The following is an 18,817-nucleotide window of genomic DNA, read 5'->3' on the forward strand; positions in this document are numbered from 1 at the left end:
GGTGCCAATCTTTAAAAGAAAAATTAAATAAGATTAAAAATTCACTTCCTCAGCTGCTTTAGCCACATTTCAAGTGTTCAATGGCCTATGTGGCTACTGGCTACGATACAGGACAGGACAGATATAGAAAATTTCCGTTGTTGCACAATGTTCCACTGGACAGTACCACTCTAGGTACCACTATACTTTTCCTGATAAAACACCAAACTTTTAAAAAATGGAGGGGCATTCTTTTCCCTTTAGGTTTAAATACACTGTATCTGGTGCCTCTTAAATGACCTGGTTTTGAGCTAATCTTTTTTCCCCAAAAAGGTCAATTAACCAACATACCCAATGATAAATTGTTCTTAAAAATGATTTTAAAAGCAAAATACATGGACAAAAGTTGAAAACATGCTAAGTGAAAGAAGCCAGACACAAAAGGCCACATATTGTATGACTCCATTTATATGAAATACCCGGAGTAGGCAGAAAGGAGGTTATGGTTGCCAGGGGCTGGGGAAGGAAGGAATAGGAGTGATTCCTTAAACGGGTACAAGGCTTCCTTTTGGAGTGATAAAAATATTCTGGAACTAGATTGTGGTGATGGTTGCACAACATTGTGAATAGCCTAGAGGTCACTGATGGTAAATTTTATGTGCATTTTACCATAATAAAAAAAATTAAGTTAAAAAGAAAAAGCAAAAGCCACTTTGTCACTAGATGGTTTGCTATACTTTCTGCTGCTTTAGCCTATCTTCTATTTATAAAAGGCATATGGAAATAAGGAAACTATGTACATAAAATACTACACGAACAAAGTTGTATTACCCTATGCTGTTTTCACTCTGCAGACCAGAAAACAGTTCCTTGTTAGTAACTTCTATTTGTGTTTTTTAAAGCTGGCCAACCACACTTAGCACAAACAAAAATGTTCCCTTTTGGGGTAATAGCACTCAACTTTTCCTCTGAATGTTAGATATCAAAGAGATTTTTCAAGCCTTAGGTCTCAAAGGAAACGAAAACAAGCAGCACCTTTGTGTTTTTTAAGAGGAAATTCATGCAGTGATTATCACAATACTGTTCTGGGTGCCAAATCCTTGGGCAGGAAGCTAAAATAGCATTTATTTATTCAACAAACATTTACTGAGTGCCTATTACTGTGCCTGGCACTGTGCGAGCTGCTAGGGACACAACGGTGAGCAAAACCAGGCACAGACTCCCCGGAGGCGGAAACTGCCGAGAGCGCTCATTCTGGGTCTGCACCGCTCTCCTTTCCCAGGATCCCCACCAATGAAAACCACCTCTGCCTATTCCTCACATTGTTCCAAAATTTCAACAGCTTGTCTTTTTCTCAGAATCTTTCATTAGGAACCGATGCTGTTATTTTTATTTTCAGAGAAACTATTTTTGCGTTATTTCTGAAAATAAACATATAACAGTCCACAAATTATGGATGTGGCTCATAGGAGGGACTCAAGGTGGAGGACTATTCACTATATTTAGATGAACACAGGAGAGAAGAAAGGAAAAATCAGACACACTCTGTCACCTCAACAGCATTAACAGTGGTGTACAGGGCACGGACTAACTGTGCACAGGGATCACAAAGATCCAATTTTAATGCATATGGTGTTCCTTATCTACTGAAATGTCTAAAACATGAAATTCAGGCACAGTATTCTTTACCTACATGTGATTTCTACAAAATTTATATAAATATACTGTTGACTTAAAAAGGAAATTGGCCAGTTGTTTCATCAGCACAAGTTTATTCGGGAAGAACTATGGGGAATTGCCAGAGGAACTGCAATTCGGGATATACAGGCTACAGCAGACCAGAGGCAAAACCAGTGAAACAAAAGAAGGGGCTTGCTCTTATAGAGGAAGAGGGGAAGTAGGGAGGGGCTACAATATACAGAGTCTGTTCAAGGAAACTGGGAGTCCAAAGTGTAAAGGTCTCTCATTGGCTGGGCTGTTGCCCAACGGGGAGAGAAATCTTTCTCCCTTCTGCTATGTAGTGAAGTAGTAAATACCTTCCTATGGGAGATGCAAGCCCATGTCTTTTCCTGTTTTGAGTAACTGACCATGTATGATAGGGCATAAGAGCTCCCCCTAGAGGCCTTCCTGACTCCAATTTAGTTGAGCTTTCTTTTATTAATTTCACCATACAAAGGCTGCATCATCTATTCTCAAGCTAGATGAAAGCTAAAACCTTGGACAAATCACCCTAACTCAAAGGGCTTCAGTTTCTTGAAAGACTAGACTAGCTCTAACTTTCCATAAAAGCTAAAAACTGTGTTACTACCACTTCTCGGGTTGTCATTAATACATTTTTCTCTTCTGTATTCCTTCTTACCTGATAATAAATGGTGATCCAAGTTTCCTATATGAAGTAGGAAATTGAAAAATAAATTGCCCAAGAAACTTAGCAAGAAAATGAAAGAACTAGAATTCAAACACAAGTCTATGTAACTCCAAAGTCCATGCTCTTTTCACCTATAAATGAGGAGGCTAGATGACCTTCAATTTCCTTGAAAAACTAAAATTCTATTTTTGCGATTTGAGCAATGTGCAGCTTATAAATAAAAACACCTGAAAAGCATGAAATATTTCTAGTTTTTGAATCAAATTTTACTTCTATGTTTGTTTTTCCCCCTATATTTCTTATCTTCTCCCATACTAGTTTAAATTAAAAACAGTTTAGAGAATATATTTCTTTGGGTTTTTAGCAGGATTGACAATGAGTACATTCTAACATTTCGCCACTTTTAAAAGTCACTTTGGGAAAGGTCCTTGGCTAAAGTTTTAGCACACTGAAATTCCTTTTTATCCTTCCAGGAATTAATTTATATAAGGCATCACAATAAATTCAGGTTCGCCTGCTGCTCTGTCAGTGTGGGAGTCTTCAGATAGTTTACATTTTCATAACAACTCAACATAAAGATAATCAGAGGTGTTTGGGAGCTTGAAAGGATTCTACCATTTTACAGAAACTGAAGTCAGAAAAGTGAAATGATTCATCAATTATCTTGAATTTCTAATAGGTCTGATTCACTACTCACAATATATTTTTGACTCAACTAAAAACTATTTATAATACATAATAAAAATCCCATTTATATTACATACATCTCAATACAAATTCTATTATTGATTGTTGAAAAAATAATGGGTATATGTTAATCAAGTAACACTCTACTTTGATGCTTCCATATAGGATATTGAAAACTAAAATACTGTAAGAGGAAGCCATCAAGCTCTATTAACACTTCTCCTATTTGACCAACCGAAATAAAGGTTGCCACTTAAAACTATTAAATCAATTTATGAACTGGCAAAAGGCAATTCTTAGAGACTAAAACAATAGCCCAAAACAGATCTAAAAATTCAAAAACTAAATATTTTAAAATGAAAAAGATGCAGAGATTTTGTTAGTTTTTTTAAGTTGTAGCATTGTCTTTCATGAACTAAACTATCTGTAAACTGAGTGCTTTGTCAGAATTTTCATTGCTAATATATTTTTATTTTGCTTCAAATATTATACAACTAATGCATAATTATTCATTATAAAAGTTTAAATACAAAGTTATACAAAGGAAATAGTGAAAGTTCCTCTTCACACCACTCTTCCACTGCAAGAGTTTTATGCTGAATTTGACCTTTCTTTGATCCTTGGGATAAAGTTCAACTAAATCAGAAACCCAAACCTCTTTGAATACCTGATTCTACATATTCATGGATGGATGATTATTACCTAGGAATTTATATTAAACAAAATGCCTATATTTCTCTAATACAGTGTTTGGAAAACGTTATGTTCAATGCACTATCATTTGCCATACCAAAAGCTGGGAAACAAAAAAATTTCCAAATAGAAATAAAAAGATTGATCTCTATATGCTGATATAGAACAATATTTAAGATATATTTACTAAGTGAAAAAAGCAAGGCGCAGAACAATACGTATAGTATGCTTCCACTTATATAAAAAGGGGAAATGTATGTACATGTGTGTATATATATATGTATTTATATATGTGTGTATACACACACACACACACACACATATAGATATCCATGTAAATCATTTTATATTCACAGTCTATTTCTGGAAGGATACATACATAGCAAACTGATAACTGGTTTCCTTTGGGAGAAGGATTTTACCCTGTACATGTGTTACTTTTTCAATAATAAAAAAAAAACAGCTAATTTTAAGGGGAGCAAGGAACGTATTCAGCCACAGGATGAATTTAGCAACTGCTGGCATCTAGGTGATCAGTTTTTTTGTTTTTTTTTTTTTTGAGGAAGATTAGCCCTGAGCTAACTGCTGCCAATCCTCCTCTTTTTGCTGAGGAAGACCAGACCTGAGCTAACATCCGTGTCCATCTTCCTCTACTTTATACATGGTACGCCTACCACAGCATGGCATGCCAAGCGGTACCATGTCCGCACCCAGGATCCGAACCAGTGAACCCCGGGCCGCCAAGAAGCGGAACGTGCAAACTTAACCACTGCACCACTGGGCCGGCCCCTAGGTGATCGGTTTTTTAAAGGATAGTCTATATTAGGAGAACAGACTACAGCCTTTATCTGAGTAAAGGGAAAAAGCACTCAAAAAGTTAGCAGTATAAATTTCAAGGACAAAGTAATTTGTTAATAAAGCATTAACCTTTAGAGTCATTCAGTACTTATATCTAATTAAATTTGTTTTTACATGCCCACTTCCAAAAAGGCCAAACGATCCCAGAGAAAGACCTTCACATTATCTGCCCATTTTATTTTTTTCCCTGAACAGACCACTGACGTGATTAAATTGAACTTCAGGTTAATCCCTTTAAAGTCGATAGTCTTGACATTGACAGGAAAAACAAGAGTATTGCACTCATTTACAAACTTCAAAATTTAAGACACAATTCTCAAAACGTATCTAAATGCTGAAGGCTCAAAAGAAATAATCATATTCATTCTACTTATTCTTGACTATTCCTTGTCCTTAAATTCTGTTAATTAAAGCTTTAATCTGTTCCACTGTCGCAGTTTTTCAATAAAGCAACCTCACACAATTACAATACTTCATATCAGAGTTTTATTCCAAACACTACAGGAGCTGCTTGACTTAGTCGAAACAATGTCCTCTCCATATCTAGTTTCTAAATTGACTGCACATTAGTCTTAACTGTAATCTCAGAAACTATGATCCAGAAATTTTAAACCTTAAAATTCATTATAAAGTGACCAATATTTATGTATTAACATGCTGAGCTGCATTCTGACTATAAATTATGTTTGGACAGGTACAATTTTCTATATGCTGTCTAGAAAGAGTGAACCCACCTTTTGTGGCCTCTGAAACTTACACATTTAGGGGCCTTCTTTAAGAAAAATAATAAAAACCTATAAATAAAATTCTGTACAAAAGTATTCTAAATGAGTAACAAAATTACAAGTCGCAAATTTTTAAAAGCTACTATATATCATACATCCATAAAAATAACTTTTTTATTAATAATGCCTGATACACTTCCATAATATTTTCTTTTCCTACATTTTTAACTGTATACTCTGATTGCTGCTTCATTTGAAAATGATTTTGTAAAATCATTTTCTACATAGAGAAAACAAAGATAATTCAGTCTTTCCTGCAGGTCAAAATATTTTTTGTTAATTATGGTTTAGAAAAGTTCTTTTCAACATCACAACTAGATACTGACAAATTTTTAGAGCTGTTGTCAAATTTGGGAAAACTATCAAGTTTCTTTCATATATGAGCTATAAGATTACAGGGCATTTTAGAAAAGTTTACTTATGCAGTGACTAGTCTCAAATACTCTTTCAATTGATAACACTCATTTACCACTTTTACACTGGGCCCTACACCTTCATGTCATGACACTGGGTGAGCTGGCACCACGGGTGGTAGGGTACTGGAGACCATTCCTCCACCAGAATTCCTAGCAAAAACTTCACTATACACGGAGTGACTAAGAACCATGTACAGCCAAATATCCTACTAACCCCAAACTACACATATTCCCAACTCAACCTCTCCTTAGTCAGATCCCCAAAATGCCCATGGCACATCCAATACCACCCAACACAAGGGGGAAGTCTAACATAAGGGGAGTCAAAGTGGAAATAGACAATGGACTTAAAGGATTATAGTTAAAATGTTTTACTTTTGCAAAAACACATAACCATGTGAACACATTGCTAAGACTCCTTCCACGGTCTCAAAAGGAGTCAATGCAAGTGAGGGGTTCTGAAACTTAAGCTTCATTAACTTCACAGTAAATGTGTCTCTGGGCCTAGAAGACTTAACATTTAGTAAAATATTTTTTAAAGGAAGGGAGAAAAAAAGAAAGATCACTAATATACTCTATATCACATGGGCTTTTGACTGAAGGAGGAGAGGCAGAGCTGGAAAAGGCAGAGAAAGTGTACTTCCTTTTATTTTTAGCAATCGAATTATGAATGTGCCCTGGAAAGTGTAGCCTTAAGTATCTGTCACTGGGATCCGTATAAATCACTGTTGATAACACAAAGTGCTTTCACATTATATCACTGCTACTTTTCCTTTACAACTTAAACCAATTCAGTTGCATTTCTCTGACCTTAAACAGGCCTTATTAAGCAGAGGTGAATTCTGAGAATATGCAGTGGAAATAGCAGCCTTACATATGAGTGGGGTGCAATAGGCTTTTTTGGAAAATCTACACAGGAATGTTCCTAAGGCACCCGGAGAAAAACTACGTGAACCAGTTTCTAGATGTTCAAAATAGCTTTACTGCAATTATCACGGACGCTTAATTAGTAAGATTCACCTTCTATTCTGGCCCCCAGCACCAGCCACCAGCTTGGATCGAGTGCAAGAGGTTTAATTGGTTTCATTTGAGGCTAAATCAAGTGCAGGTGTCATACTTATTACTCAGTGAAATTAAACAACTCATTTTGAAGGCTCTGGGACTGAAGGTCGCAGAGCTACTTTTGCCATCCTCTTTTCTAATCAAGAAACTGCAAAATATACATCTAATTTTTGGACAGTTACGATTAGTGAAAAAATTACAAAATGTTGTTAGAAATTTGAATATTTTGAAGATAAACTCATTTGACAAAACCTGCAGGATAATAAATAAAACAGTTAGCTTACCTCTCGGGTTTCCCAACTTAGCTCCTGCCCCCAAGCCAATTAAAGGCAGCAGCATCCTTGCGAGGAAGGGGGAGGGCAGCAATGAGGAAGCCTTTAAAACTGGAGTTACGCCAAGGTAGATGGTGAATAGAAAAGAAAATCCTACTTTTGGAGCATGTGAAAGTGGAAAATTCATATCTAAGTATTCACATGAATGCCTACAGGTCAGAAAGCTTAGCAGACAGATTAGAAGGCATATTACACTATGTATGTAAAGCTTTGATAGCCACAACCATCAACATAGTCTTAGCTGACCAGAGTGTGCAGTGTAGGCAACAACAAGAAACACTGCTTTCCCCCCATACAAATAGTAAAATGGATCTACAGTTTACTTTGTCCTCTCTGGTCAAGACGAATACGAAATTCAGACATCGAAAAAAGTCACCTACAGTTTCAGATATGGAAAAGAATTACCCACATACTAGCACCACACTTCACATGACTCTTGAATCAAGGAAGTTTTGTATCAAACTTCATAAAGAATCACTATGTGCCAATTAACAATTTTTTATACTAAAAACAAGGCAAACTGAAGCCAATTTGCTCAAGATCTTATGAGAAGTCCGAATCAGAGACAAGAATACTGGAGAGACAAGAAAGTATAGATCCTGTACTTCACTGAAAAGCCAAACTATTTTGAAATCTCTAAAGAATAAATGGGTAAAAATTAATGTTTAGATTAAGAATAATTAAAAGGCAGAGCTCCCATAAGTATTTGATCTGAAGAAACACAAAATATTCTAGTTCCAATTTAATGATTCATCCACTTAAAAATATAATGAGCTTCTGATTATTAGAAAGAACCCATCAGATCCCTAGTTTTAAATCTTATGCTAAATCTAATGTCCAGTTGGACAAAGCTCCCTTTAGAATATTAACATCTACTTTGGGTAGTGTATCAAAAAATTTATCTTTTGCATGTAGATCTGAACTAGTCAGAAGAAAACCATTCTAGGATCAATGTAAGCTGATCAAATTCCAAAGTTGCATTACCTTTCTACCATCACTGTATAAAAGCAAAATTATAGAAAACTTCCAGTAAATAGAACCACCACCAATATAAAGTTGTTTTAATGATGCTGAAAATTAAAATAATATATTAAAATAGTAAGTACATTACATACATGAGAACACAACTCAGTTAAAAATGACATATCTCAGGAGTGACTCGTTAAGCCCTGGCAGTGAAAATACACATGCTCAAGAGCCAGCAACTCATAGTACAGTATTTAAGAAAAAGCATCCATATATTACTGTCATTATAGTAGGAATCCCAAACTTCTGGCAAGAAGGAGATATTGTTATTTTCTTTGGACACTTAGATACAAGTTAGACAGAAACAGGGGAGAATAGGTGGGGAATAAAACTGAAGGAAGCATGGGAAAGAGTGCTGAAATGAGCTACACTCCAAACAGTGCTAAGAATCCTGAAAAATGACAAGGAAAAACGGGGGTGAGGGGGCTAGCAAAAAGGCCTGGAAATGGTGTAGAAATATACTAGGGAATTCCAATTCACTACTCAGGGGACCTCTACCTTAACAAAGTACAACAGGCAGGAAGGCCTAGATCAACTCTTAGAAGCATCAGCAAAACACATTATCAAATTCAAATGATGAGAATGTCATGAAAATGAAGAGCAAGGATTCTCCTGGGTGATGGGTACAAGGGAGGTTCCTTGTATTAGGCTCTCCAGTTTTGTGTATGTTTGAAATTTTTCATTAAAAGTAAGTATTCTTTGACCAAATGGGGCTTATCCTGGGAATGCATGGCTGGTACAATATTTGAAAATCAATGTATTTCACCATATTAACAGCCTAAAATGGAAAAATAATATGATAATCTCTAGATGTAGAAAAAGCACTTGAAAAAATTCAAAATCCATTCATGATTAAAAATAAAAACTCTCAGAAAACTAGGAACTTCCTTAACCTGATATGGGGCATCTACAAAAACCCTACAACTAACACAATACTTCATGGTGAACGACTGAATGTATTCCCCCACGATCAGGAACATCTCCACCCTCACCATTCCTATTCAAAATTATCATGGAGGTTCTAGCCAGTTCGATAAAGCAAAAAAAACAAACAAAACACATACAGACTAGAAAGAAAGAAAACTGTTTTTATGCCCTGATGACATAACTGCTTATGTAGAAAATCCCAAGGACCGGAGTGAGGTGATACCTCATTGTAGTTTTGATCTGCATTTCCCTGATAGCTAATGATGTTGAGCATCTTTTCATATGCCTGTTGGCCATCTGTATATCTTCTTTGGAGAAATCTCTGTTCAGATCTTTTGCCCATTTTGCAACAACAATTTTGAACACAATTGTTGGAGAGGGTGTGGCGAGAAGGGAACCCTTGTTCACTGCTGGTGGCAGTGCAAACTGGTGCAGCCACTATGGAAAGCAATATGGAGTACCCTCAGAAAATTAAGGGTAGATCTACCATATGATCCAGCTATTCCACTGCTGGGTATTTATCCAAAGAACTTGAAAACACAAAGGCATAAAGATACTTGCACCCCTATGTTCATTGCAGCATTATACACAATAGCCAAGACTTGGAAGCAACCTAGGTGCCCATCAAGGGACGAATGGATAAAGAAGATGTGGTATTTATACACGATGGAATACTACTCAGCCATAAGAAATGACAAAATCCGGCCATTTGTGACAACATGGATGGACCTTGAGGGTATTATGCTGAGTGAAATAAGTCAGAAGGAGAAAGTCAAATACCATATGATCTCACTCATAAGTAGCAGATAAAAACAACAAAAGAAAAAAAGACACATAGCATTGGAGATTGGACTAGTGGTTACCATTGGGGAAGGGGGAAGGGGGGAGGCAAAAGGGGTGATTAGGGTCACATGTGAGGGGATGGACTATAATTAGTGTTCAGGTGGTGAACATGATGTAATGTATACAGAAGTTGAAATATGATGTACATCCGAAAAAAAATAAAAATTAAAAATAAAGAAAGAAAGAAAGAAAAATAATAAAATTGAGAAAGAAAATCCCAAGGAATCTACAAAAAAAGCTAATAGATTTAATAAGTCAGTTTAGCAAAAAGCTCAGGACACAAAATCAACATACAAAAACCAATGGCATTTCTATATGGTTGTAATGAACAACTGAAATTGAAATTTAAAAAACAGTACCATTTAAACATCATTCAAAAACAAAGTACTTAAATATAAATCTAACAAAATATATGCAGGATCTGCATGTTGAAAACTATTTGTTGTTGTTAAGTGCCATCTAGTCAATTCCGACCCCTAGTGACCCTGTCTACAGCACAGCAGAACCCTGCCGGGTCTTTTTGTGCCATCCCCTCTCCTTCCAGCACTATATGAGACAATGCTCCACTGCTATTCATAGGGTTTTCATGGCCAACTTTTCTGGAAGTTGGTAGCCAGGTCCTCCTTCTTAGTCTGGCTTAGTCTGGAAGCTCTGCTGAAACCTGTCCACCATGGGTGACCCTGCTGGTATTTGAAATACCAGTGCCCAGCTTTCAGCATCACAGCAACAGGCAGCAGCCACAGTATGACAACTGACAGTGAGTGGTGTGGTTCCCTGACAGGAAATGAACTGGGGAAGTGGCAGTGAGCACCAAATCTTAACCACTAGACCACAAGGGCTGGCTGCTGAAAACTATAGATCCCTGATAAAAGAAATCAAAGAATATCTAAATAAATGGAGAGATATATCATGTGTACAGATTAGAAAACCAAATATTAATAAGAAACTAATTCTATCCAGATGAATCTACAGAATCAACACAATCCTAGTCAAAATCTCAGCAGATATTTTTGTAGAAACTTATAAACTGATGCTAAAATTTATATGGAAAAGGAAAGGAACTATAATAGCCAAAACAATTTTGAAAAAGAACAAAGTTAAGGAATCACACTACCTGATTTTAAGATCTATTATAAAGTTACAATAATCAAGACTGTGTGGTATTCACTGGCCAAAGGACAGACACACGGATCAATGGAACAGAACAGAACATACGGAAATACACCCAAAATATATATGGTCAATTGATTTTCAACAAGGTGCACCTTCTCGATGGAGAAAGAACAGATGTTTCAACAAACGGTGCTGCTTGGAACAACTAGACATCTATGTAAGAAAAATTAACTTCAACTCATATCTTACAATGTATACACATTAATTCAAAATGGATCATAGACCTAAATGTAAAACCTAAAATGATAAAACTTTTAGAAGAAGATGAAGGAGAAAAATCTTTGTGAACTTGGGTGAGGCCAAGATTTCTTAGATATGACACCAAAAACATGATCCATAAAGGAAAAAAGTGGATAAATTAGAATTCATCAAAAGTAAAAACTTCCACTCTGGAAAGGACACTTTTAAGAGAATGAAAGACAAGCCATAGGCTGGAAAAAATATTTACAAAACACGTATCTAAGAGAAAAGTTATATCCAGAATATATAAAGAATAATCAAAACTGAATAATAAGAAAGCAAAAAGCCCAGCTAAAAATTTGACAAACGGTTTGACAGACATTTCACCAAAGAAGGTATACAAATGCCTAATAAAACACATGAAAAGATATTCAACACATTAGCTATTAAGGAAATGAGAATTAGTGTGATACCACTACATACCCAGTAGAAAGTCTATAACTAAAAAGACTGATAATACAAAGTGTCGGAGAGAATGTGGAAAAAGTGGAATTCTCAAACATTGCTGGGGGGGAAGATAAAATAGTACAGCCACCATGGTAAATCATTTGCCAGTGTCTCAAAAAGTTAAACATATACTTACCATGTGCTGGAACAAATTCAATCCTAGGAATCTGCCCAAGAGAGATTAAAACATATGTCCAGACAAAGACTTGTATGTGAACATTCAGAGCATTGCTTTTCATAATCACAAAAAAGTGGAAATAATCCAAATGTCTCTCAATGAGTGAATGGGTAAACAAACTGTGGTACATCCACACAACGGAACACTCAGCAATAAGAAGGAAAGAACCAGTAATACATGCAACGGCATGGGTGGATCTCAAATGCATAATGCCAAAGTGAAGGCAGTCGGACTCAAAAGGCTATATACAATATGATTCCATTTATATGGCAGTTTTAAAAAAAGCAAAACTTACAGGGACAAAAAATAAGTCAGTGGTTATGAGGGTCTAAAAGTAAGGGGGAAAGATGACTTCAAAGTAGGGTTACCAGATTTAGCAAATAAAAATGCAGGACATCTGGTTAAATTTAGATTTCACTGGGTTTTAAATTTAAACTCTGGGGGTGGGACCCAGCAATTCATGTTTCCCAAGCCTCTAGGGGATTCTCACGCTGCGTTTTGAGAACCACTGCTCACTATACCTGTCACTGGCAAAAAGACCCATAGGAAGCTAATATAAAGAGAAAGGGGCGATTGAGCCTATTCGATCAATCAATTCACCATCATCAAATATTAACTAATAGCCAAAGGGTGTCTGGTAGGTTCTCTGAGAAGAGACCATAACACTGATTCTCAACTGGGGGCAATTTTGCCCCCTGGGGACATTTGGCAATGTTTGGAAACATTTTTGGTTGTCACAAGTGGGAGGAGAGGCTACTGGCATCTGGTAGGTAGAGGCCAGGGATGCTGCGAACCATCCTCGAAGGCTCCAAGGCATAGAACAGCCCTCCACAACAAAGAATTATCCAGGCCAAAATGTCAACAGTGCTGAGGTTGAGAAACCTCGACTATAGCATAAAGATTAATCAAAACATTGTTTTTTACTCCAAAGGCTTTAAAATCAAACCCAATTTTATGAACATGGAAATAAAAAGATAATGACAAGTAAAACATAATTCAAGGTTTCTCATACTCAGAAATACTAGAATTATTCTGAGGAGAATTTATAGACTAGTGATACAGAGCTAAACAGCAATTTGGTAGTAGAAGGCACCTTTATGATGAAATACCAGGCTGCTTTTTTCAAAAGTTACATGAGAGAATAAATTGGAGATGCCAAGTTTGAGAACTATATGCAAATTAAAATGCATCTGTAGACAATGTATGACCAGAAAATACACTGGCCCAAGAATCATGGTACTTGAGTTCTAGTTTTGCTTTGGTGTTAGGTAGCTGTGTAATTTAGCACAAGTGACTTCATTATCTGGGCTTCAGTCTGCTGATCTGATCTGTAAAATGAGGGGGTTAGACTATTTAAGTCATATCTAAGACCCCTTGCAGCTTTAACATACTAGGCCTATGTCAAAAAATGAGCACAGGAAACATTCGAGTATAGATTTTACAGGATATGAGGGGGCATGGTATCATTATGTTTCCTTTGGGGTAGTCTTGTGTTGACTTTGGTACTTTTGGTTCTTGTGTTTAGAAGGTGCTAAACAATGCTGCTTACCTTTTCTTATTTATTTATAATAGTTATATTAATAATTCATGTTCATTGCAGAAAGAATATACAGATAAACTACTCTTTTTTACTAAGTAAGATTCTGAGATGAATTATAGCAAGAATGTGTTAAGATGGTCTAACAAAAGTCAATTTTATTTTTGTAATTACTCAAGTGAAAATGTTTAGAAAGTGCTGTTACAACTTGTGTGCATATGCTTAAGGAAGATTACATTATTATTTAACATAATAATTGACATGCTAAAAAAGAGAAAGACATCCCACAACCCTTTCTCAGAGAACATATATTTTAGTTCAGTATGAAATTAAGAGTAATAAAAAGTCTATCAGCATCTATATACTTACAAAACATAAATCTATAAATATACAACTATAATAATGCCAAGATTCCATCTTCAGATGTTTTTAAATTGAAAAAATACATAATTTCTTATTTGTTTATAAAAAGAGAAGTGAATGGGCCAAAAAAAACCTTATTTAGCTTTAGGGTTAGAAGTATGATAGCCTTTATTGCCAAATGTGTCAGCGTGTCTGCTTCTCTTTCAGTGTTAGAAGAATTCCAAATAATAGCATTTGACTTCACTAATTTCCAAAGAGTAACTTACTTTAATGTGATGGACACCACTCAGTTTTCCAATCTGCTGCTCAATCGTCCAAACACAGGAACTACACGTCATCCCCTCAACAGAGATGGTGACAGAATTCACATCCACACTTGGATCCATTTTGCTTTCTTTACATTCCTATTAGAAACAATGAACTCATTAATTTCTGCCATGAAAATAATTCTTCCTCAACTTTCTCCCCACCTCCCCAATTGAAAATATACCTCTAAAAAGATATGGTCAGCATTCTGTACTCTCACCTCATTTTACTCCCACCTTGGGGCCTTTGCTTTAGCTATTCCTTTGGTTTCGGACTTTCTTCTTCCAGATATCTGCTTAGCAAATGTCTTCACCTCTTTCAGCTCTTTACTCAAATCTAACCTTTTTAATGTGTCATACACTGACCACCCTGTTTAAAATTGCAACCCACATCCCTTCCACATGCACATACTCTGATTCCCCTTATCTCTGCTCTACTTTTTTCTTTTCTTCGTAGAACTTATCACCTTTTAATATACTCCATAATTTACTGATTATGTTTATTCCTTATCATCTGACTTCCTGTGGTGGTTTTAAAATGTATTCACAAATTCTTCCCTATTCCTTCCTTCAAGAAGTGGAATTTAACTCCTTTCCCCTTGAGTGTGGCCTGGACTCAGTGACTTGCTTCCAACAACTAGAACATGGTGGAAGCGACAAGGTGTGATTTCCAAGACTAGGTCATAAAAGGCACTACGGGAAAGAGGGAAAAAGTCCTTGTGGCTTCCTTCTTGTCCTCTCTCTTGAATTACCCGATCTGCAGGAAGCAATCTGCCATGTCATGAGGACATTCAAGCAGCCTTATGGAGAGATTCATGTGACAAGAAATTGAGGCCTCCTGTCAACCAGCAAAGACCTGAAGCCTCCTGCCAACAGCCAGATGAGTGAACCATCTTGGAAGCTGATCCTTCAGACTCAGTTAAGCCTCTAGATGCCTGCAACCCCAGCTGACATATTGACTACAACCTCATGAGACCCTGAGTCTGAACCATCCAGCTAAATTACTCCAAAATTCATGACCCACAGAAACTGTGAGATAATAAATGTTTTGAGCCACTAAATTTTAGGGTAATTTGTTACACTGAAATAATTAATGATTATACTTCCTACCAGAATGAAAATTCCATGAAGGCAGGAGTCTGCTTTTTTCACTGATATTGGTTTGAACCAAATGAAATTGCCATTGTTGCATATCAAAATAGTCGAATATTGGCAATTTCATACAGATCAACCTAATATATCCTATGGAACATGGTGAGGGGAACTGAGTGGGAATAGGGTAGGAAATAAGGTGAAAAAAGAATTATCAGTGTATAAAATTTTGTACTTTTTTAAATTTAGATATAACTGACATAAAACATTGTGTAAGTTTAAGGTGTACAGTGTGTTGGTTTGATACATTTATATACTGCAATATGATTATCACTGTTAGCAAACATCTCTATCACATCACTTAATTATCATTTTTTTGCGGTGAGAACAATTAATATCTAGCCTCTTTTGTATCCTTTGAATTTTGTACCACGAGAATTTATTATCTATTCAAACACAGACAAAGACACACATACATATGCACACAAAAGCATGATGGACCTGAAATACTAGAATACAATAAGATGGATATGAGTTTGTACTTGAGGCATTCTAAGATCTTTGGTCTTGTCTAGAATGTATACAGAGAAAGAGATAAACCTTAGATTTTGTTAAGAATAACATGTTAAAACTTTAAGGGTGAGGGTGACATCAGCATTATGGTGGAGTGAGCTTTCCCCATAAACTCTCCCCTCAAAGATACAATGAAAAGGACATTCATATTCCAACAGAGGACATCACACAACACAAAAGATGTCTCAGAGACCCACACAGCCATACATAGGAAGGTGGAGGTGCTGGAGGTCCCCCACCAAGGAAGTGGAATGAGGTAAGAGAATGCTTCTCTTCCTCCTCAAAGGACAGCAACCCAGGGATTGTGCACAGCCTCTGAGAGGAAAGCAGGGAGGGAGCAGTGGCCCTCTGCAGGAACACCATAGATATCCGAGGTCCCTCGCAGCCCAGGGGAAAGCCTCCCACAGAGGTGACTAGCTATTGCAGGGGTGTCTTCATCAAGCCAACACCTCAGGAGAGCAGATAGCAAGGGCAAACTGAGAAGCCCCCAAGGTTGGGCAGGAGAAAGAAAGCACCCCTCCCCCCAACCTGGGGCCCAGGCCCAGCATCTGGGAGCTGTCCCATGGATCACAGCGGGCTCAGAATATGCAGCTCTTGACTCTCACCCAGTAGCGACAGGTGGAAGCAGTGATCAAATACTACTACAATGTGGAAGCACAAATCCATGCCGCCTAGCAGTATGAAAAAATATATTAAATCTCCAGACCGGAAAGAAAATGACAATCACCCAGAAATCAATCATGAAGACACAGAAATCTATAATCTAAATGATGGAGAATTCAAAATAGCTATCATTAAAAAACTCAACAAGTTAAGAGAATGCAGATAGACAATTCAACGAGTTCAGGAGCTACTTCACTTAAGAGATTGAAACTATAAAGTAAAACCAATCAGAAATACTGGAGATGAAAAGCACAATGGGTAAGATAAAGCAGAATATGGATTGCCTGAACAGCAGAGCTGATATCATGAAGGAAGGAATCAGCAACATTGAGGATAAAAATATAGAAATGCTTCAGATGGAGGAGGAGAGAAAACTAAGACTAAAAAGAAATGAAGAAAGTCTCCAAGAAATATCCAATTCAATTAGAAAATGCAACATAAGGATTATAGGTATTCAAGAGGGAGAAGAGGAGAATGGAGCAGAAAGCTTGTTCAAAGAAATAAGTGGAGAACTTCCCAAACCTGGGGAAGGAGATGGACATCCACATAAAAGAGGCTATCAGATCTCCTAACTATCTCAATGTAAAAAGACCTACTGCAAGGCATATTGTAGTGAAGCTGGCAAAAATAAAATCACTGAGAAAGAAAAAAATACTATGGGCAGCAAGTCAGAAGAAAATAACTTACAAAGGAAACCCTATCAGGCTTTCAGTAGAAACCTTACAAGCTAGGATAGAGTGGAATGACATATTTGAATCTTTGAAAGACAAAAACTTTCAGCCAAGAATACTCTATCCAGCAAAAATATCCTTCAGATATAATTGAGAAATAAAAACTATCCCAGATAAGCAAAAGCTAAGGGAGTTCATTGCCACAAGATCCTCCCTACAATAAATCCTCAAGAGGACCCTCATACTGGAAAAAAAGAAGCAAAGAGTTATAAAGCCCTGAGTAAGGAGATAAATAGGTAGACAAAATCAGAAAATTGTAGCTATCCATCAGATCAGTTTAGCAAATACTCAAGTAAAACATTAAAGATAAAGGGAAGGAAAACACCAAAAACAAAGAAAAGCTTGTCATTTTAACCACAAACTCACGACACAAGATGGAATAAGATGTGACAAAAACAACTTAGCAGGGGAAGAGGAAAGGAACTGAATCAGCTTAGTCTAAGGAAACAAGAGGTCATCAGAAATTGGACTATCTCATCTACGAGATCTGGCATACAAACCTCACTGTAACCACTAAACAAAAAAGTAAAACAGAGACACAAATGACAAATAAAGAGAAAACTAAGAAATCCAGCATAAAAAACTACCTAACTGAATTGGTAGTCCAAAATACACAGGACAGGAAACAAAGGAAATGCACGAGAACTGGAAAACAAGCAAAAAATGGTAGCATTAAGCCCTCATCAAAAATCAGTCTAAATGTAAATGGAGTGAATTCTCCAATAAAAAGACACAGAGTGGTGAGATGGATTAAAAAACAAGACCCAACAATATGCTGCCTCCAGGAAACACACCTCAGCTCCAATGACAAACACAGACTTAGAATGAAGAGATGGATGACGATACTACAAGCTAATTGCAAACAAAAGAAAGTAGGTGTTGCCATACTTATACAAAGTAGACTTCAAGAAGAGAGATAAAGAGAGACAAAAAGGGGCAGTATATAATGATCAAAGGGATACTCTACCAAGAAGACGTAACACTTATAAATATATATGTACCCAACAGAGGAGCACCAAAGTACATAAAGCAACTATTAACAAATCTAAAAGGAGACATTAACAACAACACAATAATAGTAGGGGAACTCAACACTCCACTGACATCAATGGATAGATCATCCAGACAGAAAGTCACCAAGGAAACAGTGGAATTAAATGAAAAACTACATCAGATGGACTTAATAGTTATATATCGAACACTCTATCCAAAAACAGCAGAATACACATTCTTCTCAAGTGCACATGGAACACTGTCAAAGACAGATCATATGCTGGGAAACAAGGCAACCGTCAATAAATTTAAGAAGATTGAAATAATAACAAGCATCTTTTCCGACCACAATGCTATGAAACTAGAAATTAACTACAAGAAGAACGCTGGGAAAAGGACAAAGATATGGAGACTAAACAACATGCTACTGAACAACTAATGGATCACTGAAGAAATTAAAGGAGAAATCAAAAAATATCTGGAGACAAATGAAAATGAAAACATACCATACCAACTCATATGGGATGCAGCAAAAGCAGTACTAAG

General features: G+C 36.6%; 1 protein-coding gene across 1 annotated transcript in view; it reads right to left on the reverse strand.

Moving 5' to 3' along the window:
• Positions 1-18,817, reverse strand: part of ATP7A (ATPase copper transporting alpha) — a 132,073-nt gene that overhangs the window by 54,440 nt on the left and 58,816 nt on the right. The window contains exon 2 of the mRNA XM_046673056.1: positions 14,181-14,318. Coding sequence (XP_046529012.1) covers positions 14,181-14,300 — 120 coding nt within the window. The 5' untranslated portion in view covers positions 14,301-14,318. The remainder of the gene's footprint in view (positions 1-14,180; positions 14,319-18,817) is intronic.

The sequence above is a fragment of the Equus quagga genome, chromosome 10, assembly GCF_021613505.1.
Source record: "Equus quagga isolate Etosha38 chromosome 10, UCLA_HA_Equagga_1.0, whole genome shotgun sequence".
NCBI classification, from domain to species: domain Eukaryota; kingdom Metazoa; phylum Chordata; class Mammalia; order Perissodactyla; family Equidae; genus Equus; species Equus quagga.